Here is a 27,033-nt window from a genome sequence, read left to right as displayed (position 1 = left end):
ATCCATCCATCCATCCATCCATCCATCCATCCATCCATCCATCCATCCGTCCATCGGTCCATCCGTCCGTCGGTCCGTCCGTCCGTCCATCCATCCATCCATCCATCCATCCATCCATCCATCCATCCATCGGTCTGTCCATCCATCCATCCATCCATCCGTCCATCCATCCATCCATCCATCGGTCCATCCGTCCGTCGGTCCGTCCGTCCGTCCGTCCGTCCGTCAATCCATCCATCCATCCATCCATCCGTCCGTCCATCCGTCCGTCCATCCATCCATCCATCCGTCCATCCATCCATCCATCCGTCCATCGGTCCATCCGTCCGTCGGTCCGTCCGTCCGTCCGTCCGTCCATCCATCCATCCATCCATCCATCGGTCTGTCCATCCATCCATCCATCCATCCATCCGTCCATCCGTCCGTCCGTCCGTCCGTCCGTCCGTCCGTCCATCGTCATAAAGTCCAGGAGGTTTTATCTGAGCTCTGTTTATAACTCCTAAATGGAACTGTCACTGTTGTGTTCATTTTGTTTTGTTAAACTAAAATACTAAAACGGCATTTTCTTAATGTAGAGCCCTAAGGAAAGGGGGGAGAGCCCCCTCCACAGGAAAAGTCCTGCGCTGTCCAGTTTGGTGTCCAATAAAAGAGGAGGACGAAGGCTGCAGATTGACTTAAAGAAAGGTTGGAAACATCTAGATAAGTAAAGAAACTGCATTGAGACCAAATTTTACCAGGTTATGTTCAGTTAACCATTTAGCATTGAATGTTGGTCCTCAGTTTATGTGACCTACATTGAAATCTTAATAATATTTATAACAATTTTGTTGCATTATTTCCTTCTCAGATTATTCATTTAATTGTTTTGAGTGAAAGTCTAGAAGTTAAGACGTTGAATGTAGTTTGAGGAGGTGTTTGCCTTACCAGTTCGTATGGATTTGTTCTCATTTCTGTAAACCTATCAGGCAAAGTCCTTTTCCTCCCTCCATCTTCCACATTCCCTCTCTTCAGGGTCTATTAAGTCTTTATTGATCTGTTCATTTCTGCTGATATGAATTCATAGCAGACCAAACTGCTGACTTGGCTCTGCTAAAGAGACCAGACTTAATGAGGTCTATAAACCACACAACCAGTCCAACTGTCTGTGTGCAACCTCTTTATGTTCTCACAGCCGTGTGTGTGAGGCATTTTGATGCACATTTATATGTGCACATATTTTCTCTGATTAAGCTTTCTGTCTTTATCTTCTTATTTTCCAGAACATTGTCTCTATGTTTCCAATATTTTTCATTCATTTCACTTTTACCCGTCTTGCCATCTTTTTTGACCTTTAGCTGAACCCTCTTTTCATACATTGACCTCCTCCCTTTTCTCCAACCAGCTATCCTTTCTTTCTTTCCTTCCTCCCTCATCGCAGCAATATTAATAGAAAATATTTCCATATTTCGTTTTTGCCATCTTTACTTTTCTCTTTTTGTCATTCTTTTTTTACCTTCTCCTGAACCATCCAAACCCTTTATGCTTGCAGACGTGTAGCTGCACATGTTTCCTGAAGATTTAAAGCGACACACTCAATCTCCAAAGGCTCAAAGTTATCACACATAGAATACATTAGATGGGGTCAGGAGCTGAATCAACAACGCTTCACTGAAGCTCTTTGAATAGTTTAAAGTATCTTTGTATTGAAGGTTGAATTCAGATCTTCACCTTAAAATCCTGCTGAAATGTATTCAGTCATTTGGAGCAAAGCTCTGATTTTTGCCTCTCTCTGTGGTTGGGATTGTAGGTTCAGAGGGTCTCGGATTTACTGTTGTAACCAGAGATTCCTCAATACACGGCCCAGGTCCTATTCTAGTGAAAAACATTCTGCCACGAGGAGCTGCTATCAAAGATGGACGGCTTCAGTCTGGAGACCGCATCTTGGAGGTAGAGGAGAGCTTACCTGGATGTTTCTTTTTGTCTCTACATCCTAACATATCTATTCAAGAAGAGCTTGATATTTGGGTGTTTTTAGGTAAACGGTGTGGATACCATCGGGGTGGGCCAGGAGGAGCTGGTGTGTATGCTCCGCAGCACTCGTCAGGGGGAGACTGTGTCCCTGGTGGTCTTACGGCAGGATGAGATGTTCCTTCCCAGAGAAATGGTAAGAAACAGTCCCAGTGTTAACATGGCAGCCAGCAAGACAAGACTTTCTGTTGGCTTTGAAAACTGATCTGGTTTCTTATTTATTCTAGTCATTTTGTTCAGTTTTAATATTTAAAGAAATTTGGTTTGATTCCACACTAACTGTGTTTTTATAGTTTCCCACTTTGAATGAATCTCTGGACTTTGTAAGGGTTAAAATATGCTTTTTTTGCACCTTGTATCAGCACATTGTTTTTGCTAAATTTCCCCTTTGTTCTAAAGTTCTTAATAAACATCTTTTCTCTAACTGGATTTATTTTTCCTTGTTTTCTTTCTATTTGTCATTATTAGTTCCAGTAATACTAACTAACCTCTTTTATTCGATTTATTATTTTGCACTTTTGCTGATCGTTTTCTCTCTACTTGTTTCCATATTTTTTGCTGTGTGGCTTCTCCCTTTTTTATTTTGTTCACTCACAAATGTTAGGATTCTTTCCATTTTGTTGTTTTCTTTTTAAATGTCAACGGTCAAATTTTAAAACGAAAGTCCACAAGAAGTTAAGAGTTGAGTTGTAAGTCATTAAGTAAACATTTGATCAATCAATCAACAGATCAATTGATCACATACTACTCATTATGGGGATAAAACCCTTTCATTTAACTCTTCCTACACGATCACAAGAACAACAAAATTGCTTTCAGATGATCTCAGGGACTCTTAGACCATCATAACAAAAAAATTTTGATCAGGATATTCGTCTAAATGTTGGGAAAAATCTAAGTAGTATGAATTTATAGAACTCTGTCTACTAAGACTTGAGCACATGGAAGGAAAACAATGATGAGAAAGGTAAATAATCACCTCACTAACCCTTTGATCTGAAGGCAGTATGGGCTGGTGTTTTTCAATAAAAAATTGAAGTAATTCGATCTAGATGTGGGAGGTGGAGCTATTGTAAGATCTGATCATCATTAAGGTCTTCAATATCAACTCGTCATATAATTTTTACAGAAAAAGTATAATGAAGGAAGATTGTCTAAGTAACAATTGGTAGTGGAAACATTTGACTTTCAGCTGTACTTTGTTGTGACAAGTATACCACCTGAATACCAGCTTTATGGGCTCTTGGAAAAAGCCAAATAATTAGAAAGATGCTGAAAATCTGAAACGTTCATCCTAAACAGTGGAGATTGAATGGGGATTAGTTACATCATGTCTGTAACTAAAGAGATGCATTAGAGCAGAGAGAGTAAAGAAGTCAACCCTAAAGAAGCCATTTGGATGAAGCTGAAAGTTTGAGTTGGAGGGTGTTTTAGAATTATTTAAGAGTTTCTGTGGAGTCAAAATCCTCATTTTGACCTGTGGAAAACCTACAGAAAAAATGCCTTCAATCAAAGAAGTAGATGGTTCTGAAACACAACCAGTGCTGATGAAGCTTGGGTTTTCCATACCTGCCATTGTAGTGAGGACCATGTGTTGACTCCCATTGACTTACATTGATTTTCAGTCATTTTCAACCATTTCTTTGCCCTAACTCTGAAACTAACTCTAAACCTAAACATTACCAATGCATACCTCACCCTAACCCATTGACACCTTAGCCCTAAACCTAACCATTAGCAAAATAGCATGGGAGGAGCAGCAAAATGTCCTCTCTTTGCAACAACTGGTTCTCAGTCTGATGGTGAAATTGGAAAAATGGTTCTTACTCTGAGGGCTAGACAGTTACCCTCTGACCACCATCAGTAGACAATGCAGGTGAAGTGTGTTGCCCAAGGACACAACGAAACTAAAAGCCGGAGCCGGACTCAAACCGACAACCCTCCAATTGCAGGGCAAACTCCTGCACTCAAAGCCACTGTCACATTAAAAATGGAGTCCAACACATTAGGACCAAATTTTAATTTATTCTCAGGGTTTAATGTGAACATCTTACAAAACCATAATGTGATGATGCAATGCTGGAAATGTTCTTTTTTTGTCTTTTAATTTGATTTATGGCATTAGATGTTGAACTGAAAACAGTCTAACTCCTGCTATAAATTCCTTTTCAAAATAGCAGTACCTGGAAACTAGCATCTACGGAGACGAGGCCTGTTATGAAAAGCACAGCTCTACATCATGTTTCCTGCCTCATGTTTCAAATGTTTATTTCACTCAATCACATGCAAACCTGTTCTTTTTCCAACATTTTTGTGTAAGCTTTGGATTTTTCTGGATTTTCTCTAAAAATCCCTGTCTACTTTAAGTATGATTTACAAAGCATTCATTTCTTTGTCAGTGTGCTTAATTACAAAACAAAGAGGAACTAAAAACAAAGATTTCCCTCCCTACAATTCTTTCCATGAAACAGTTTGTTTTTGCTTTTACCACTGCTAAAATATATCACTGATGACTCTGATTGTTTCTTTTTCTTTTTCTCACAAACAGTTGCACAAATGCAACTTAATTAACAATTAAAAATGTTATCTTCCTATACTTTAGTACTACTCAGACAGATTATGAATTGGAAGAACTAAACATGTTTCTCTCCAGCCGTCACTCACTGTTGTGGTTTGTTTCCTCCTAGTGTCTCTTGTTCTCTCTTACTTTGCCTTCTATGCCTCTTCCCTTTGTGTCTCTTTCCGCTCCTGACGACTGATGTTTCCTCAGTGGCTGCCAGGCGACCACATACCAACATTTTCATGTGACCCTGAGCCCCATAGGAAATTCTGTTTCTGCAGACAGGAAAATGGGTGAAGTGTTAGTGTGAGAGCATGTGTTAGCATTTACGATAATTTGTTAATGTATCCAGGATTTCATCGTGTGTGCATGCCTGAACTCTGATAGCTGGCTGCCTGTGAAGGCCAAGTATACATTTTTTGGGTGTATACACATCATAGCAGCTTTGTTTTTCTCAGAATTTTCCACTCAGATTCTCTTTTCTTCTACAGTTCGCCAAATGTTATATATCCAATTAGTAAACAATATTAGAACTCTGTAAACCTTTTTTTTTCTCTAGTTCATGACGTCATCTATTTGCTCTTTGTTAATAGTTGACATATTTTCCTGAGATGTCAGAGGAGTGTCCTTCACTAAAAACATAACGACTCGCTGTGTCCCATAAGGGAAACATTGTTCTGAGTTCAATGATTTTAATGCTGTTATTGGCTACCTCCAACTTCAGGGCACTTTTTATAAACATTCTTATGCTTTGAAGCATCAGGTAATGGAGAGTGTGGAGATGGGTTGTGCATCGCTAAAGGTTGTTTTGATTAAGGATACTCGCCTAAGTTTGCTCTAATTGGTTCCATATAAGCAATATTTGCGTTTTTGTTAATTTTATGTGTTCACACCCCATTTAAAATGTCAGATTAATGTGATATAAATGACACAATTAATTTATCAACTTTTTAACACTGTGTCCAATAATCCATCTGAAAAAAAAAATAAAAATTTTTAGATTAAAGTAAATTATACATTAACATCATTGCATAAGTAATGAATGTTGTATGAATGCTTCGCTGAAACACCGTTTGGTTCAGTTTTGGCGTTTGCCCTGTTTGCACTCACATCTGCCATTAATTACAGTGAAATCTGAGATGAAGTCCAGCTGTCCTGCTCAGCTTTTCTCCCACTTATCCATTTCCATGTGCATCTAAAGCAATAGTTAGCTGAGGGATTACAAAGGATGATAAAGATTTTTTTCGTAGGAAGGGTCAATCCAGGATAAGAACACAAACACATTTTAAAGTTATTCGCACTTACATCTATAAACACTTTCTTTTAAATACATATACATTCACAAAAGAGGAATTACAGTGCCGCCTATGTGCTTTGTGGGCCATAATCCTTGACGCGGGTGACCCGGGTTTGAATCCGGCCTGTTGTCGTTTCCCACATGTCTCATTCCCACATGTCAACATCTCTCATTCCCCCTTTCCTGTCAGCCTACTGTCCAACAAGCCACTAGAGCCAAAAAACTCAAAAAAAAAAAAAAAGAGGCATTAGAGGGTTATTAATGATACTGCCGCCTGTGGCCAAAACACAGAACTGCAGCCCTTTTCTGCTCGTCCTCATGGCTTGTGGTCATACTTAACAAGGTTTTTGTATTTTGCTTTTTTTCATCTTACCAGGACTTACAATTGGTGTCTAAATTCAGCGGGATGCCAGTCGCTTCTTATTGTCCACAAAATTCATCTTAAATCTAACATTTTGATTGTTTGGTTGGATCCATTTAACATGGACGCTCTCAACGTCACATCTGAATTAGATTAAGGCTACAGGCTTATAATTGCATCATCGCTGAACCACTGAGGTGTCAGTTTGCTCATCAAAAGATGTTTTAGCCTAAAAGATTAAATAAAAAGGCTGTTTTATATATACTCTTTCAGTAAAAACTTACATAAAGTCTATTTGAACACAGTAGAATGTTGTCAAGTTACTACAAACTGTTATAAAAACTCTGGTAAAAACACTGAAGAAGTGCCTGGATTTTTCAACAGTTACTGAATGTGTTCTGCTGGCAACATCAGTCTTATATCTTTGTCTTTTGTCAAGACTAAGAAATATTTGCAAACAACAAGGATTTGCTTGTAAAGCAGACACCCATGGCCCGCTATAATCTTGTTGTAGGTTGATTAAAAACCAAACTTTACCAGCATTGCAAATATTATGCCAAACATTCATTTCCAGAATGAATGTTTGCTATAAAAGCAGCAACACATCAACAAAAGAACAACAAACTCGAAGGGAAACGGTGATGGAAGCGTTATGTTTGCGGTTTCTTTTCTCTACAGTAATTTCGGGTTTTAATTTTATATCTCTAGATATAGTTAAGTCTAATGAAATTATTAATATTGCTGATTACTGCAAATGAAGAAGGGAATGCTCATTTTTAAACCCAGTTTCAGCAGACATTAAACAGTAATATAAGCTCCTCTGCATTCTTAGGAATTGTGGCTTCTGTGTGTGTTTATGGGGAGGACAGCAGAAGAAGAATGACATGGAAATGATGGAATGATCTCTTCTTTCTTCTCCTCCCCCTCTTCCGTTGTCTCATTTTAGCCTACCATCTGGTGTTGTCTGCTAATGTCTGCTTTCGCTGTAGAACAAAGACGTTACACCACCTCTACATGCACGCAGGCTCTCACTCAGTTTGCCGATCTGTGACTTACAGCATATTCATACATAGTCCACGGTATAGCAAGTATATATCCTGCTGTGCCGGCTCTCTGTGTGTAGGCTAAACACATCACAAATCCACACACTTGCACGCTGGTACAGTGTGAAACCTTTTTTGTAGTGATTTTCTTTGCATATGAGCAGGGATGTGCTTGCTGAGTTGGCTAGTGGCGTGGAACTAATGTTCGGCACAAGTGTGCTCCTTTCCACCTTCAGATAATGCAAACATGACTCCTTTTCTTCCTCGTGTTTTCTGTTCTGTCATGCTTTTTTAGTTTTCTACAGGCCCAATTCACATTATTGAACTTCTTATAAATTTGGTAGGATATGACTTGCGAGTGCTTTAAAAAAATAAAATTATCTAGAAAAAAAGTTGAAAAATGACCAAAAAAAATGCATTTTATTTTTCTTTTTCATACAGGAGAACATAAACATGGCTCCATCATAAGACATTTGGCAAAGAAAACATATGTAGTTTCTAAAAATGTCCAAAATGCGCCAATGTTTAGCCCTGTCAGAACAAGCAATTTGAGAACAGATTTGTTTGTATGAACAGTTTCTTGGATGAGGCCCAATGATTTTAAAGAAAAAAGAAAGACATTACTTTTATGGTCCACTTATTTATTACATTGATTTTGAATGTTGAATTCCACACATAAGAAAACTAAGATTTGAAAGCAAAATCTCTTAACCTTTTGGTTTCAATGTTTGCAACTGTAGTTGATACAGTAGTTGATGTTGGTGTTAAGAGACTGTATGCCATTTCCTCCTGTAGAGTATAAAGCTAATGGCGGCCATTACAGTAGAACTGGGAAAGTTTGGGGTAGTTTATTTGGACAATAGCCTTCTGTACAAAACGCATTAGGATATTTACAGGTGAAAGGCTTCAAAACTCATTTTTCCTTTCTTGCTGAGATGATAAATTAGATATTTTAAAAAGGAAAATCAATTATTTTGTTTCCTTCTTTGCTTTGAATCCAAAATAATAAGCAGTAGCAGATTAAATTGGGATACTTTTTTCCTGTTTAAATTTCCAAACAGCAGCAAAATGAATTTCAATCAGATAAGGATACATTAGGGTGAGGTTATGGAAACGAATTACTGTGTTTTCATTTCAAGTTTTCAAGAACACAGGAAATATGTAAATTTATTTTGTGCGAGTCTTTCTTTTGTTAGTCATCTTTTGGCCTTGCTTTCTGTCACCCTGATTGACAGTTTTCTCTTCTTATTTCCGTCCTTTTTTTAAGAATAGAAAAAGGTGTTTTAGGGGCAGGTGTTTCTCACAATCAGAGTGGCATTAATTCAGTGAATAGTTAGCCACTGGTGACAGAGCATTTTCCCAACAAAAAAGAGCTGTATTGAACAGTTTCTTTACTCTGATTAAACCTCATCCATCACTTCTACATCCAGCCTGTGCATTGGTGTGCTTCTTCCTCTCAGTCTGTTGTTTCTTTGTGTGTGGGAGAGAGTGCATCACACTGATACTGTCACCAGTGTGACCTCACAGAGTCACTACAGTAGATCCCCCATCTGTTACACCACTCTGAGACTGGTTTATACTCAGACTCACACACACACACACACACACATTTGGCAGCTTGGTGTCTCTGCAGGAGCTGCCATCATCCCAGTGGAGAGCAGTCAAGAAGGGTATCACATCTCTCTTCTGTGGTTTTCTGTCTCATCTCACATCTTTCTGGTGTTTATCTAGGGCCTTTCAGCTCCTTCATCCTCTTATCGTCCAGCATCACTGTTGTGTGTTAAAGCGCTTGACCACATGAGAGATGCTAACGGTCACCACAGTCAGGTTTGACTGCACTCCTCAGAGGGCGAGCTTGGCTATTTCACAATGCTGCTGTTACTCTTAAAAATAAAGATATAGCTCTTCTGTAAGTAGCCTTTAGGGTTTATTTGAGGGGAGCCAATGAAAAACAGAAAACTGATACTGCAAACTACATTCTGGCTAAATATAAAGCAGTAGGCAGACATTCCACATTGGATGTTCTTTAAAGGGTTTCTATGCAGCCTTTTTCGTTTTTCTTCCATTTTTTAAAGGACGGAAACTTGATAATGCCAAATCATAAAGGCTTGTATATAAATGCTATAATATTAGCATTTTTTGGATATGTGACTCTTCGTTGGTCAGGATGAAGTTAATCAAAAAAGAGTCAAGGGTGCTGTTCATACAACATTTACTACACCTGTGATTATTTGAATTTAAAGCTGTTTATTGCATTGAGACTGCCTTAGAGGAGGTCAAGTTGAAACACAAAGTAATTAGAGAAATCAGAACTGAATTAAACTTATGACTGTCAAATGTTTTAGGGTCTGACCAGAAAAGATTTGTGTCCCAGATAGCTGGTTCAATCTACACTGTGAGCATAATTATATTAAATTTTATGTACGTATTTTGGGAAGATGTTGGCTAAAGAGATCATCGTACATTATAGTGTTCATGCTTGTTAGGCGACCTAAGGCAAAACTGACTAAAAATAGATTCAACTTAACTATGAGAAGTTTAAAATGATAACAAAATATCCCAAAGGGATGCTTGGATAATATTAATCAGAGTTGCGAAAGATGTATTCTGAAAAAAAGTCCAGATTTGAGAAGATTGAGAAGAATCAAATGCAATACAATTTTTTTTCAAGTATTTTCAGATTCTGAAACTGCAAGCTGCCTGCTCATATTTGCTAAGTTAATGAAGATATGGCTAAGGTAAGGTGAGCTAAGATGGGTCTGCTGATGAATCAGTAATGGACAAAGAGCTCAAATTTGATTCAGATTAAGAAGGTCCCACAAGCTGTAAGTAAGGTTTTGGTTCACAACTGCAATTTTATTTCAATTTTATTCTGAAATAACCACTAGCATATATAGGTTTTACTCCCAGGGTTCAGTTCTTTCTTGACTTTGGAAGCTTGCCTGTCCAGAATACATTGATAGAGGACTTTACTATAACCGTTTTGGGGAAAAAGAGCTTATTTTGATCTGAATACTAGTTTCAACTCTCTCTCCCCTTCGGTGTGGCATCAAACCCTATTTAAGCATAGTACCGCCACCTTAAGTTCTGGAGGGACAAATTTACTCTTGTTAAATGTTGTATGACTACAATTAAGTGCCCTTTTTAACTGCAAATATATTTCAAATTAATTTAATTGTCTAGTGTAATTCAGTCAGCAACAAGATGGAAATAAGGTATGGTATTGGCTGGTATTACTAAAGAGAAGTGAGGTTGATCTTGTTGGATTTAAGATTGAATCAAATACACTCCAAAAAGTACTGCTAATGTTTTAGAGGATACTATATTTAAGGAGTGGTAAGAAACTCTCTTTTTTCAAGAAGGCCGTGATTTTTATGCCTGACAAAGCTCCATCAGATGCATTAAAGCACTTGACTGCCGGGATAACCTACGAAGACATTTTTATTGATATTTGCCCCTCCTTTTTCTGACCTAAACCTTTTTTTTGACAACATGTGGGACCTTCTTTAATGGGAAATGCTGTATACATTGAAGAAAAAAAGTAAACAGTGTCTGGGAAACAGAGGCTCCAATTTGTGTTTGAAGACTCTCCATATCAGCCTTGTTGGAAACAATTAATGCTTACATATTAGAATTAATTGGCTTTTATAATGTATTTTTAATTAAAATTGCACACAAGCCTTTGTTTTTGAGATTGTAAAGACCTGTGTTTCTTTACAGCAGAATCCGTTGCTCTTTCAAGCACCTTTTCTTCTGCTCAAAGCTCATCCCTACTACTCTCAGGCCTATTCGCAATCACTTTGCATTCATGTTGGGGTCCAACTTGCCATTCTACATAGCATTTAATATTTTCTAGAATGCTGCGCCTGTTATTGTAATTTTATAAAAATATATCCTCTGCCATTAGAAGCTTTTGTTTTTCCTCATCAGGACTGCAGGTGTAACATTAAAACTGTGTAACATCATCTTCTTTACTCTTTACCCCAGGCATTCTGGGGCTTTAAAATTCATCTGATTTCACTTTAGGAACTCATACCTAGTCTTTCATGATTAGACAGTAGTTTTCAAAAAACAAAAGCTATACTCTTCCATCAAGTAGGAAAACCCAGAGACAACTCTTCCTAGAGACACCTGCTAAGAGATCCCAAGACGTAAGATTAAAATGGATATACCTTGAGGAGACAATTGCCATGTTTTCTGAACTACAAGGCCACACAAGCCAAAAGTAGGGGAAAATCCTGTTTTGTTCATACATTTGTCACACCTGACAAATGTATGACATTACCATAAGTAAGAGAATATGCACAAAGAGGATTGTCAGGAAAGAGGTGGCTGTTCTTCAGTGTCGGAAACGAACAGGCTCAGGGTGGCTTCGTCACCCACTCTCCTCTTCTCTCTTTCGCTTTCGCTTTCAAAACCAAAGAACTCGTTGTCAGTGTCAGAATCAGCCACCCTCTGACGGGCAGTGGCGGTGTCCTCCTCTTCATCATGCAGCAATCCTGCCCTTTGAAATCCAGACACTTCACTCCACGCTTTCAGAATCCACTGGCAGACTTGGGCTTTTTTTTTTTTTTCCCCAGTATGCGACCAGTTTTAATGAACGATTTATCGCCACTCGTCATTGGCGCCTCCCACTGACCACGTAGTACTACTATGAACGCATGATTTACACTGATGTCGAGTGGCTGCAGTTGCTTCTTTTTTGCGCTAAATCAAGCGGCAGTACTTTCCCTGGCGCAACGACTTATAACCAACATAGCACACATTTCCATGGATACTGTGTGTCTGATCACATACTCTTCTGCCAAGAAAAGTATTGACATACAACAGTGGAACAAACCACAACAAATCCCCTTACAATATCACAAACATCATGAAAAATCCATAGTAAAGCCGCACGGGACTATAAGACACAGGGTTCAAGTCTTGTGAAAAAAGTAGCGGGTTACATATGACAATGACGGTAGTTACATCTTGGAAGTACTTTGTCGGACCACTGTTTTTCTTCAGACCTCCTTAAAGTCTTTGTGGCTAAAATTCAAGTCAGCATTTAAAAACATTACCTTGAGATGTTTGTCCATAATGGCTAAGTCCAATTTGGGTTTTTTTGTTGCTTCATGGAGAAGCAAAGACCTTTGTTCTACAGTGCTGCTTTCAGCCTTCATTTATCCAGAGCAGAGAGGCCAATCTTATACTGTAGCATTCTTGTTAGAAGACTGACATTTTATCAAGTAACGTTGCAGAAATGTGTTTAAGTAGACCCCTTATGTTATCCTGACAAGTGAAATTATGATCATTATTCTTCTTATTTCTCATGCCATCCAATCTTTCTGTATGTCTCTCTCCATCTCACACTCCATTTCTCCTGTAGAGGTGATACAGGTGAAGTAGTTGAGTGTTCTCACTCATTTCCACATAATGCGTCCTTCTATCATTCTCGCCCTCACGTTTTCTGGCTCCGTTTAATAAAACTCACTCGCCGACTGAGCTGTCTCTTTGATAGCGTTGCCTCCTGTTGATCCATCATTGTGGCAAACCCATTTAAATGTTAAACGACCTGCATGTGAAGGTTCATCTGTACAAACGGCTTTTTTTTTTTGTCACTGGATGGATTTGATAGAGTTAATGTAGCAAAGAATCAAACACCTTTTATAACCAGGAATGGAACCAGAAATACAGAGACTCACTGCTTTCATCATTACACAGAAAATGTGTACCTATCACAGCTGTACAGCTGGAATAATAGAAATGTTTTATGAAACTATTGAATGGGTTAAAGCTTTTTATGTTGTGCTTGTGTAATGTTCTGTGAAAAACAAAGACTTATTTAAGGTCAAAACAGGTTCTTTAACTGCAGTGGTTTTTGGAGGTATAGATAGATCAGCAGTTTTTCACAAGAAAGGAAAGTAAACTTTCCCCTAAAAATGTGTATACTGGCATGCTGAATCAAGTCATGCAAGCTCTTATGAGTGTTTTCTTTAGCATATTTTATCTCTAAAACAAAATGTGAAATCATATAAAAACAAAGAATGGAATTAAGGCAGAATAACAGGCTGAAAAACTGACAGCAAGCTAAAATCTTTGCTTAAAATGAACAGAGCTTCAGACTTTCAATGAGTTTTCATTATAAATAAAATAAGAACATAGCTAACGTTTTCCACAAAGTTTTTTTTTTTTTTTGCCAAGGTCGGAGAGCCTCCTATCAGGTCTGGACAGTCAGTAATTTTTTCCAGCAGGGAAAACAGTTTTCTGCAGAGCTGAGGACTTTATGTCGGCTTAACGCTGTTAAACCTACAATCCCTGCAGACAAACAGCTATGTTTAAACCTAACACTGCTGACCCACAAAAATGCACACTTTCATACACATACTAGATTTATCCATTTTATTGACAGTTAAGACTGACAAACCAATTTAGATTAAATTACAAGAAACAAATTATTTTGTTTAGTATAACAAATCTGTTTTGACCCCTGCAAGAATTTATTTAATTTTTTTTGACTGTAAAACAATGATTTAGAATTAACTATTACCCTTACTTTCAGTTCACTTATTCCTTTCTTGGTTAAAAGAAACCTATTTTATTTTATTTTAAGTGATTGAATCTGTTGTCAAACCAGTATGATCACACTTTGAACTCTACAAATACATAGCATAATCATTAGATCATATTGTTTGGTCTGATCCATATTATTACCAAACAAATCAATATATTCACCTGCAAAGCAAATAAGCGTAAATGCTAGACCTAAAAGTTACTAAATGCTGGGAAGTATTGATAATTGCTTTAATTTTAATGCACAATTGTCTTTTAAAATTGTTATGTAACTATTGTTTAGGGACAATGCATGTTAACCTTACAGTACAACAGCAAAATATGTCAAAGTTAGCCAAAAAGCTAGTTGTAATCTGTATTCCTTGGCCAGATGTGAAACAGGCACCCTAAAAAAAATATAAAATCAAGTAAATCAACCATCACATGCACAATCTCACACACCACAGACCCCAACATGTTATTTTTTGAACAAAGAAAATACAAACTTAAAAAGATGTCCTAAGTACACTCCATTGCATGGTTAGACTGAGAACATCTGCCAATATGCCTTGGTCTAGCCATCCAGGCAAGTTGATCTTGAAAGCAGACCACAGATACTAAAACAAGTCTTCAAACATTTAACTTTTAGGGGACCTACAGCTTTCACCTGCTGGTGTGCCTTTAGATGTGGATGCCCGAACATTCAGAAAGAGAATATAGAACTTTAACTGATATATGAGCTCTGCAAGGAGGTCAGTTGTTCTCTGTAAGATAAACATTAATGCCAGACTAATGTGAACCAAAGAGAACTTCTTTGGACAGCTCAGTCTAATATTGAATTATTTGGCCAGAGGAACAAAGGAGACATTTGGAGCAGACCAAAAATAACACTCTATGAAAATAACCTCATACCAGCTGTGAACTATAGAGTTGTAATTATTTAGTTTGGGTACCCTTTACTGCAGCAGGAACTGGCGAGCTCACAGTCATACAATCCACCATTAATTCTACCACCTGGAATTTAAAATATCTTCTTGGTCTGAGTTCATGCAAAGCAGACTAGGAGCACTGTCGGGTAGAAATAGAGAAAATATCCAAAAAATCTAAAGTTTGATCTTATTATTGAAAGTTATGGATGCTCTGTGTCTTAGGACAAAGATTAAAGCTGGCTCTAAGTGCAGATTTTAAAAGCCAGCATCCATGATGGTATATGGGTCCATTTGTGCTGCGGTTCAAAATCCTTTTTTCTTCATGTTTTGTCACTAAGAGAGTTAAAGTTACAGCTTTAACTTATAGCTGTCTCCCTTAACCCGTTATAGCTTTCTCTGACACTTTTTTTTAGTAATTAGTTCATTAACTAAAGCTGTGATTACTATTTGTTATTTTACTCCTTCTGACCTCTGTAAGAGCATATCGCTGAGGAGATTCTAAAGCTGTAGGTCTGAAAAAGGTGTTATCTATTTTTGACGTTTCAGCTATTCTGTCCAATTTTAACATAACCAAAAGATAACCTGAATGCGTAAGTATAGAAAGCTGGTAAAAACTGTGAAAAACTACTTCTATAGAAGTGTGAACAGTAAATGAACATAAGTTATAGTACAATTCCTTCCACCAAATATGATTCAAAATTGTATACAATATTGGCTAGCAACAAGGCATAAAATATTCCCAGCAAACAGAACAGGAGGTTTCCTTCTAATACTTGTAGAAAAAGGACAGTTCAGCGCTGCAGAAAGCGTTGCCTTTAGAAGCTAAACAGCTGATATTCCTTGTGCAACATTTAGTACAGTTAAAGTTAAAATGAGTATAAGTAGCCACTAAGGCTACCGTAAAGCCATTTACACAAATAGGCCATGTTTCTGGTCATAGTTCCTTCCTAACTGTTCAGATATGTGCACCTATTATGGCAACCACGGACGTACTTCCGCATTAGCTTAGATGTCCATACCAATTGGAGTTATTCGGCAAGTACACCTCGCTGTAGAACTCGTGTTCGGATGGAGCCATTGATTGTTATATTTCAAGTGGACCAACACCTGTGATGTCGCAAGTCTATAAGAAACAACGAGTACAGAGGTTCCTGCCTGGGATTTTACTATGTATATTAGGAAGTGCAATTAATCACCTTCATTTTGTTTTTTTGTTTTTTTATTTGACGTGTTAAAAAAGTTTAACTGATAACAAAAATAACGAGTTGAAATCCTTGGCCTAAAAAAAAGACCTAAATGTCTGGTCTAAACAAACTCAAGAACAGGTGATCAACGAAGGAAGCAAGGAATAGTTACAAAGCCATTTCTAATGGTTTGGAGCTCCCAAAAAAGAAAAAAAAATAATAATTACTTATTATTATCTAAAATGGGGACAGACGTACTGTAGTTCTATTTAGAATAACTTGGACATCTTGGAATTAATGCTATAACCATGATTTTGTTTTTTTGTAGAAAAACTTGAAGGATATTGTTGAGTAATCAGTTTGTAACCCTGTAACCTGGGATCAAAAACCCCTCATGGAGGCGTGGTCGTGATACCATGTTGATCCAGAGTTTGAATCCCATCCTGGATACAGTTGCTCAATGCGATCCCTGCTTCTATCTGCAAGGGTTTCCTGTCTAGCAACTGTTAAAATACAGGCCTCTAGAGCCGAAATGAAAAAACATAACAGTTACGGTATGAGGTTTAAAGGCCAATTACTTACTAAGACTTAATCTTAGAGACTTAGACAAACTTAATTGTTTTGTATACACAGAGTCGATGTATGCAGCTTTTTAACATTGAATGAGCAGCTTACAACAATTAAATTAACATTTCCATTTATAAAGTACAGCAGTGATCAGAATGTAAATAGTGTAGGAGAAAAGGAACCAGTTTAGAGACATGGTGCAAAAGGCACTGATATGGAAAGGTTCTACATTGGTTTGTATGTTTTTTTTTTTCTTTTTCTATTAATTTGATTCTGATCGGAAAACCTGTTTGTACAAATAGTGCAAGCTTTTTGAGTCACAGCCCAAGTGATGTACTTCACAGCTCCTAAATAAAAACAATATGATACTTAACCTGTCTATGTTGCTGGGTAAAAAGTCAATGTTACATTTCATTAAAGAAACTTCTTCTTTTAAACAGTATCCAAATAGTATATGGGGTTTCATTCCCCAAATATGCTGTGGTTTAAATCTCCTGAATTTACCATAGACCAGTATTATTTGGCAAATATCATATCCTCTATGAGCTGAGACCATGACAGCTCTCCCACTGAGCTATCGCACACATCAAAACACAGACTTTCATTTGGACACTCTCTTTGTTTAGAGTATTTTTTCCTTTAACTGTGTCCCACACTCAGTCATTACTGCCACGCAGCTGCCTTAATAATATGGTGTTTTTCACCATCTTTTTGTTTGCCTGTTTTTTTACCTCAACAATCCATCTTTGGTTCTTATTTTTTTTGTCAGGTTTACAATCGTTCTCTTTTATATTCTCTTTCGCTTTTGTCCTTCGGGCTCCCTGTGTTGGCTGTATTCTTCAATTACCTCTTGTAAAATGCAGAACTTTTATTGATATGGCTGTGCTGAGAGAGGGAGAAATTGATGCATAAAAGCAGACCATCCAAATGGCCTTTCTGTTCTTCTTGAGAATTGTTTTTCCCGCAGACCTTTTTTTTTCAGTCTTAGTGAAGTTTAGCTGAAAAGCACCCTGTGCTTCTTTCTTGAAAATTGAAAAGCTTTTAGTTTAGGTTTTGGAGACTATTCAGTTTCAATAAGCTGAACTCCGTCACCCGGTTTTCACCCCTCTTCTCACATCATCAATGCATCACACCTGATCTGCAGCATCTCTTTCTTTTTCCCTCCCGTAGAGAGATGAGCTGTCTCCTGTGCGTGGCATGGTCTTAGAGAGCGGGAAAGAGCAGCTCATGTTTGAGGTTCCCCTCAATGACACCGGCTCGGCAGGACTTGGCGTCAGCCTGAAAGGGAACAAGTCCAGGGAGACGGGGGAGGATCTGGGAATCTTCATCAAATCCATCATTCATGGAGGAGCTGCGTACAAGGTGACATAAAGTTAACCAAAACTCCATTTAAAACAGCTCAATTGTTTCTTAATATAAAGTTCCTTATAACAGTACTGTTTATTTGTAAAACTGCACATCTTGGAAAATATTTTCATATTTTGTCTTATAGCAGCCACACACTTCAATGTATTTTATAGTCATTTAATGATAGACTAGCAAAAATATAATGCATAATTGTGGTCTAATAATAAAAAATAAAATAAAAACTTCTTTGATCATTTTAATACCTGCAGCTGTAATTGTTCATGCTACTAAACAATCTAACTTTATTGTGACGATAAAAATGAAATCTACTTTCTGCTACTTCCTCTCTTTCCAATTTTCTTTCATTTGTTATTCTTGCACATTAAGTCCCAATTAAGTACAAATGAAGTTTGCATTGTGCCAAAACTTTCAAGGTAACGCGCTTGACCTCTCTAGTTTACTGAATCAAACCAATTACAGTGATAAATGTGGTTTATCTCATGGTTCATCGCTTGCATTCATTTTGACTTCATGGCTTAAAGGATCAAAGCGTAACAGCATGGAGATAAACAGCAGAAAATAAAGATTAGACAACCAGATGGTCTCGCTGGGTTACTTCAAATGTTTATTCCTTCCTGTGGCTCCTTCTTCACCTCTGACCTTTTCCTCATCATGAAGCAACCGATACGTCTTGGACAGCTGAGAAAAACAGGCAAGCTAATTTATACAAGTCCAAAGACTCTGGCTGGAGCGGTTTGTAACACAGACCTTATAGGAAAAGTTTGATGATCAACGTTTGAGGGACATCCAGCAGGGGCAGTCACTGCATTAGTACCCCTTTCACACTGATCGAAAAAAGTCATTTAAACCCAAGAACAATCAGCTTTTAGTGACAGCGGGAAAAGCTCACGACTCAACGACTCGGCAAGCGACCCGCGATAAAATTACCTCGGCTCTCATCTGCAGTGGTAAAACCAGAGCCGGGTTGACCCGTTAAATTATCTGACAACATTGAACACAGCGTACGGACGTCAACACACCAAGCTAGAAACCTCTGATCTAGCAAGCTCTGTTTATATTCTATAAACATGGAGCACCACTGCTGAGAAGGATTCGGACAGATAAAAGAGTGAAACGATAAAGCACATTGACTTCCTTACATGTTGCTCTACATAGTTTACTTCCTTGATTTCTGTTGCACTGGTAACATCATCACAGTTAACCCAGCATGATGGTGTCACCAGGAACGCAGCTGCAGCTGCAGGGGGACAGAGGCCACACAGCTTGCCAGCGAGGGTTAGACACGGCTTTTTTTGCCAATGGGAAGAGAGCCAAATGCCGATTATTAGCAGGATGACCCATGTTTGAAAAAAATCAGTTTTAACGCACTATTTTCAGTAGGAACGAGGCTTTATTTCGGGGAGATTGGGTTTGTGTGTTGATGAGTATACTCTGCCATGCGATCGTAAGGTTTCGATTTTTGGTGTTTTGGCTTTTATGATGTTTATGTTCTTAAATCTTTTATTGTTAATGAGATGTGTAAAATCAAATGTGTGTTTACAGGACGGGCGGCTACACATCAATGACCAGCTCGTCGCTGTAAATGGAGAGTCTCTGCTGGGACGCTCCAACCATGCTGCCATGGAGACGCTCCGACGGTCGATGTCGCAGGAGGGAAACGTCAGAGGAATGATTCAGTTGGTGGTGCTGAGGACTTTAAAGGTATTATTTACAGTTTCTCTGTGGTTACTTGTTCTAAAAAACAAAAAGAAACTGGCTACTTAAGGTACAATTTTTTCACCTTAATTTACATGCTAAAAGCATATTTTTTTGTATGTTACAACCCCAACTTTATTTTTAGGATTAAAGTATTTTATAGTGTGAGCTGCTGGCAGAAAGAGAAATTCATTTTAAAATGTAAAAAAAAAAAACATGTGAAAATTACATACATTTAGTTTACTGGTTTATTCCAAGCTAATTTGTAAACAAATATATTACGTTATTATAAATATACTGCTCTACAAAAAAAAAGGAAAACATTTTTTATGGTGATGTAGAAAAAGGAGTGAGATGAAAACAATCTCATTTGCTTTCAGCCCCCAATCTCATTCCATAAAACAATGATATGGTTGCTGCCATTCCCGGCTTATTAACTAATTACTCAGTGAGAAATCATCTGGAGCTAATTGAATCATCTACAATATAAATAAATAAAACAGATGCAATATTTAGTTATTATAGCCACATAAATGAATGACAGCTCCTAACGTCCAAGTTCATGTATTGTCAAATAATTCGACATTTCTTTGCTGTAGGTATATATATCAATTAGACAATTGTTGTAATATATAACTATATCTTAAATTTAGGTTTTAACATAACATTGTTATTTTGTATTAACAACGCCTACAATTGTAACATAATGTTATTACTATAATACATATAATCCATATTTATAAACATACACACGTACAGACAGGCAGACAGACATACATAAATAATTGAATATATGTGTGCACATAGAATAATAAATTAATTGATATTTTACACCACCAAACTATTTCTTTGTACCTTGATTTTTATAAATATATTTGGACATTGATTAGAAATAAACCCAGTTCTAAAGTTTCAGATAAAACCCAGACACTGATCTTTGTAAAGAGATCTTTTTTACAGCAAGTTAAGTAGGGCCCAATTAATAAGCCATATAATGTGTTAAGTGCGCTATATTCTAAAAAATGATTAATAATTGAGATGCTTTTAGAAACTTGTATTTTCTAAGGTTGAATCGTAGCTTGGATTATTATCAGTAGTCTTTCATAAAATCCAGGGATTTTATGTCTGACACAGGAGCTCTACCAACACCATCTATGTTATTAATTTCAATTTCAAATATTAAAGATTTGAAATGGAAAAAAAAAAGTTGTAACTTTTGAAGACAATGGAGTGCTATGATCCAACACTGAGCGAAAAGTTATGCATTTTATTTTTTCACATTTTAAATGTTTAATTTTTTTTATTCAGTTTTTTAAGAAAATATTAGAATTTTTGCTCAATAGCTTCTAGGTGTATTGACTCAAAATCTGTGTTGGATCATAGTACTCAGTCACCCCCCCTAACCCTTCCTCCCCGGAGTCATTTTAACATTACCGGCTGCAGTCAGACGACCAAGTGGAAATAGACGAAGGATAAAAAAAAGGGCAGACGAAAATCCTTTGGGTAAAAAAACAGTTAGAAAAGTTACAGGAATAAATAAATTATTGTTTCAGAAATAGAAGGATGTTAAAAAAAATTAAAATAAAAAAATAAATAAAAATAAATATTTATGGTGGAGTAAAACATGCTTTAAAAATGTTGCGTTGTAAATCACTATGAAACAAAAATAATTGTTGGTGTGAATAAATATAAAACAATAAAAAAGGTTGCAGTGGACATACGGGAAAAAAAGCAGCCCACTTGCAATAATTTCAAGAAAATGTATAACAGAAAATAAGGGGGTTAAAAATAAGTCAGCATAATTGCAAGAAGAAAATGTTAAAAAAAAAGTGAAAGTTAAAAATATGTATATTTTTTTAAATGAATAATTTATCAATTGTTTGAAGAAATGTTTATTTTTATTATTTGTCACATTTAATGGCACACAAATTCATATTATTAGGTACTTTTTCAAGCAATTTTATATTATTAACTCCTTCATTTATTTCCGTATGTGTTTTTAAGTATGGCAGGATTGGTCCTCCATAGAAAGCACTTATAACGGTGACTGCTGATGTTCTTCAGCTTTGCTCCTTAAACGATTCAATGATTTTGGATGGAACTGATGACTTTATCCAATCAGAGTTTTCTTAAATAAAAAACTTTTAACCCAACTGGTCTGCATCATTTTATAAAATTTTCTCTTTGATGACATGAATTATTATTGATCTTTAGAAATAAACTGAATTCAATGAAAAAAACAAAAAATCATGTGTAAGAGGTTAAAAAGGTTTAGAAATTGTTCCTTTTTTTCTTTCTGACATTTACAATGACAACCAGATTGTTTTATTATCTCAAAAGAAGAAAAGCAGCTAAAGCAAGTTGTGAATAATTATAAAAGTATAAAGATAAGGATTAGCTGTTTTGAATATTATTGTACTATATTTTATCTATCATTGCAAATTATAAGCAGGAGTGACTTTATGAAATTAAATGATCAGGATTAAAAAGATTAGGGATATTCATTACCAAAAATGAGGAATTACTTTCTTCTCTTGCTGACTCTCTTTCCCAGCAAATAGCATATTGTGTATTTTTAAAGTCAGTTTGAACCACCACTTTCTACGCCTGCCTTTTAGCCTTTCTATCCATTCTTCAGGCTCTTTACACTAGCCTCTGTGCTACCAGCATCAGCAGCGAAAAGAGCATTTACATGTCAGCTTTTCAGATTTCTTGTCTGAGGTCTTCTTTTTAAGAGTGTTCTTGACTCAGGTGTCTTTTTTTTGAGTTGAAAGAAAAAGGCTTTTATTCTCATCTGCTTTTCATTTGAAGCCTTTTTACAAGGCCATGCAGTCTGTTTGCAGAAACCTCCTGCTCATATTCAGTCAGGTGAATTGCTTTATTACAGGACTGGCTGCGAAAATACTGAAACCAGAGTGTTCATATGTGTAATCAGAATTACAAAGAGAGACCAGAGTTGAGTTGCATGGGATAAAACCTTTACCGGTTGCCTATCAGTTCGATTTTTATTCTTTTATTTCTTTTTTTGTCTCACTTAATTGTGCTGGAGATCAAATTCTCAAACTGATGGCCTCATATGTTCCCTCAGATATAAAAAAAAAAACAAACTAAAAAAAACTGAATGTTGGAACCGTAACTATACAGTCATGTTTTTTTTAATTTTTTTTTTTATCAATGCTTAGCTGCTTAGGATGCACTTTAAAAAATGAAAAATCTAGAGAGCTGTACTTATCAAAATTTCTTTTTGTATAAACTTGTGTTTACAAAATGACTACCGTAATTTTCGGACTATTAGCCGCACCTGAATATAAGCCGCAGAAGCTAAATTGCACGATTTGTACATATACAAGCCGCACCGACTATAAGCCGCGGGTTTTTTATGTTTAATGTCCGTCTTTCTCGCTGTCTTTCTGTCTCATACCACTCGCGGTAGAAGTCTGCTTCCAGGGGACCTCCGCATTCCCCCGCGCGCGGCTACCGTACTTGTGTTGAAGCAAATGTGACGTCAACATGGTGGATGGTAAAATCCATAGATTTAGGTATTACGCTAGAAGCTGTTAGCTGTAAAAGTCCATAGATAAGCCGCATTGTTATGTAAGCCGCAAGGTCGGAAAATGGGGAAAAAGTCGCGGCTTATAGTCACACTAAATAAAATCTAAGTCAGATTTAACATGTATTGAGGCTTCAAAGAAGCTCCAAACTACATTATCATAGCAAAAATGTTATCTAATCTAATTGTTTTCCTAAACAAGTGTCTGATTTGAAACCTCAGAGTTCTAACAATCTATTGACTTTAAGGAGTAGCGGCGAGAGCATTTATCATTCAAGAAAAATCTAAATGCACCGTAACACAGGTTAATGAGAGAACCGGGGAGGAGGCCAACGGGATGTCCACCAAACTGAAGGATGACGTGTCTTGAAGAGACTAGCCAGTGATGCTCAGTGCGAGGTCAAGACTGGGATGACAGAGAGGATTTATCACACACACGCACACTAATTCACTTCTTTGTTGTTCGAGATGAGAGCTTATCCAACACAGAGGAACACAAAGACATTGTTTTACAAATTCAAAATGACACACAGATGGATGCATATTAATGAGTATGTACATCAGCTTCTCTAAACACACAGAGGATAAATAAATGCAAATTAAATCCCTAAAGAAATTCTTAGAAAAGACACATCAAGATTGTAATCCATTCTTTGTTTGAGTATTAGTGGGTGGGGGCTCAGATGGGTCTTCGAGGAGGAGAAAGGTGTCGGTATGATGGGTAGTGCCACACAAACACTGAAAAGTGAAGCACCATTGAAGTTGCTTCCAGCACAGTGGGGCGTGGGAAAAGGGTCCTCCACTGTCCTCTGGATGGTTATAGAGCCCAGTCCGGTTTAAAAGGAAAACTAAACAAATCTATTTATTCATCTAATTAGAGATATAACTATCAGAACCGGTATTCGTACAGCTCTTCCATGCAGATACTGGTTTTTGATTATTCAGATTCTTTTTGAAAAATATAAAAAAAATTATACTCTTCCTGGCTTGAGCTGTTATTGGTTGTAACAGGTATGTGAGGGAGCAGTGATTGTTTTAAGAAGACGAAATGACCAGAGTTCCCATTTTAAACTGAATACACAAGTTATTTTAGGATTTAATGCACTGAACGTGGAAACATTGTTTAACAATAGTCTGTAAATTTCTTGGAGAATAAACGCTAACTCAGAATTTTAGTAAATGCTTTTATCATTTTAACATGGATAGATAAAAATTTAAAGCCCAGTGGGATGAAACTGTGTACTGTATATCCCATGGACCTTTTTCTTCCTTTCTTCTTTTTCTCTGTTTGACTATTTGAGCTGATGTAACGAGTCATTTTCTCTGCTGTGAGATCAATAAGGTCAATCAATCAACCAAATACATCAGCTTTGCAGTAATACGTTCGTCCTAACCTGTATCTGATAAAGCCTTGCTCTCTCTCGCTTATTTGCAGCCTGCAGAGCTGTGTTACAAAATCACCTTGTTCTAAATAGCTTTCTATTTTTATGGCTTGTATGAAAAATTTACTGACTCTGAAAGTATTATTCTTTTAGGTCTTTTTTCACAACCCAATCAGTTGGTACTTGGTAGTACTTGGCGCTACGCACTCACTAACCCGAAAAAAAGTCAGAATCTTTATAGTCTCTGACTGATCAGTTGAAGGTCCGGGATGATCAAGCTGAAATGAAGACAGTTTCGGGCCTCAGTCTGAACACAATTTTCTTGGGGAACAAAATCCTTTTATCACAAATTTTGAACATAATGTTATGATCATTTATAGACTGTAGTCACTTGTCATTTATATATATAAAAAAAAACATTAAGATGCAGTTATTACCATTTTTAGCATTTTTTGTACTCAAAATTTGACCAGTATTTAGTAATCTTCTGTGATCACGGTTGTAAATGACCTGTACACTATTTATAGAGTCCATAATCAAGTCTGAGGACTCCAAAGCCCTTCAAACTACATTCACAAACTGATGCTGATAAGCTGCACTGTATCCACAGCTGCCCTGGGACAGACTGACAGAGGGCCCTCCGTCTACCAACAGCACACAAAGTGGCTGAAATGTCCTGTCTAAGGATAAAACTCAGACAGACAGGGCAGGGTCATAGGATGATCCACTGCATCTTGTCCACCTCCTTCCTGATATTCTCTACCGTGTCTGTCCATAACGAATATTGTTCCCTAAACTCTTAATATTATTTGTTGTCTTTCCTTTTAGGATCAATATGAGGTTTCACCCAACCGCTCCTTCGACAGCTCATCTGGCCTGTCGGGACTTATCAGCCCAGCCAAAGGCCAAGCATCCGATTCTGTCCAGCCCCCACTGGTGTCCAACCCCATCTATTCATGTAGTGGTGAGTGCAACTTTTAAAATGCCACATCTTCCCCTTCCACCTAATAAAAGTACAAACCAGTTGATCTGATATTTCCTTTATTATGATGTATCTCCTTCTTCTTTTAACTATAGCATCACATGAATTTGCTGTGGACAAAGGTCAAAATTTGCAATGCAAAAAAAAAAAAAAAATTGCTGTGGACAAAGGTCAAAATTTGCAATGCAAAAAAAAAAAAGAAAAAATTCCTTCTCCACCATATAAGAACATTTGTAAAAAAACCTTTAGATTAAACATAAGTGAATTGATGAATATATTTTAAATATTTTAAAGTTAAGTTTATCTTAAAGCTGCACTAAAAAACTGTCAGTTTTTGGTTGATTTTGGCTCCCCCCATTGGACAAAAGCTGTATTGTTTTGCCTGAAGGAAGACAACATTTCCCATGAGGACCAGCATGATAACGATGTTAGCGTGTTAACATCTTGATCTCCTGGTCACCTGCAGTTGAATTGAACTACATTTCTATTGCCCGTGGCTGTGTGAAAAATGAATAGCTATGAGGTAATGGATCTAACTCTGGTGAAACAATGTCATATGGCGATGTTGGAAGCAAAAAAAGTTTAACTTTGGATTTGTACCATATTCCAGCACTGTCCTCACTTGTGGCTTATCCCTTTGTAAGAGATTGATTCATTTGTTAAAATTGGAACAGTTCTTTATTTCTCTCTTTGGAGAAGATTAGTATGGCTATTGACTTTTCCTATCAAAACATTTTTTTTTCTTGTTGCAAGGTAGGTATGGTATGGTATGGTACAAACTGGCACTCCAGGAGAAAATTTTTCACATAAAGGTGATCAGCAACGTCTAATGTCCAATTGGAATATTAAAAGAATGTTTCCTTTTAGTGTCATTTTTTAATCACAATCCAATATAATTTCAGATAGAGTTAAACCAAATATGTTCTTGTATAACATCTAGCTGCACGACTGATTTTCCCCTGTTATTGAAAAAGTCCTTCAGGTTTTGGGCTTTTTTAAATGGCATTTCTTGTTTCCAAGTTTTACGCTGTATTTTGCTTGTGAAAGTTGTAAGTAGGTATGGTTAATACAACCATAAAACAGGGTAAATTAGAGGGAAATAGACCCCTTTTTTTGACATTTTTATCTAAAAAAAACTTCTTGTCAGTTATGGTGTCTCACACCAGGGCAACCTGCATTTGGAGCGCTGCTGTTCTTAAGCATGCATATATAACCCCATTGTGAAAGTAATTTTAAATAAATTACAAAAGCTGTCTCATCATGACCAATACAACTCACACCAAACAGTAGACTAAAGTGACCCATTAGAATCACAGATGGGTCATGGATTTACATTTGGCTTGGAATGTCCCATTGAGAATAAGCTATTGTCCTTAATAGATGCAGCATCCAACTGCAGGTAGGAGAATTGACAAAGACTCCTCACTAGGTGTGGAAACATTTTCAGAATGACTGAATGAAAGCCGTTTCCTCCAGTTAGGCTGTTTTGTGTTTGTACCTTGTTTGAGGATTGGTTAGCTTGATTCTTTAAACTGAGAACATGCTCCCTAGTGTTTACTGCTGGTCAAAGCACT

The 27,033-nt window shown here is 37.0% G+C and overlaps 1 protein-coding gene across 1 annotated transcript in view; it reads left to right on the top strand.

Moving 5' to 3' along the window:
- The window catches only part of LOC107092654 (partitioning defective 3 homolog B-like), a 128,789-nt gene that overhangs the window by 84,667 nt on the left and 17,089 nt on the right, over window positions 1–27,033 (top strand). Inside the window, exons 9-14 of the mRNA XM_015387250.1 lie at window positions 576–684; window positions 1,787–1,926; window positions 2,015–2,143; window positions 17,653–17,844; window positions 19,393–19,551; window positions 25,306–25,441. Coding sequence (XP_015242736.1) covers window positions 576–684; window positions 1,787–1,926; window positions 2,015–2,143; window positions 17,653–17,844; window positions 19,393–19,551; window positions 25,306–25,441 — 865 coding nt within the window. The remainder of the gene's footprint in view (window positions 1–575; window positions 685–1,786; window positions 1,927–2,014; window positions 2,144–17,652; window positions 17,845–19,392; window positions 19,552–25,305; window positions 25,442–27,033) is intronic.

Source organism: Cyprinodon variegatus, unplaced genomic scaffold (genome assembly GCF_000732505.1).
Source record: "Cyprinodon variegatus isolate N-32 unplaced genomic scaffold, C_variegatus-1.0 Scaffold389, whole genome shotgun sequence".
NCBI lineage: Eukaryota > Metazoa > Chordata > Actinopteri > Cyprinodontiformes > Cyprinodontidae > Cyprinodon > Cyprinodon variegatus.
The sequence above is the reverse complement of the archived record's forward strand: the minus strand, read 5'-3'. Positions and strand labels throughout refer to the sequence as shown.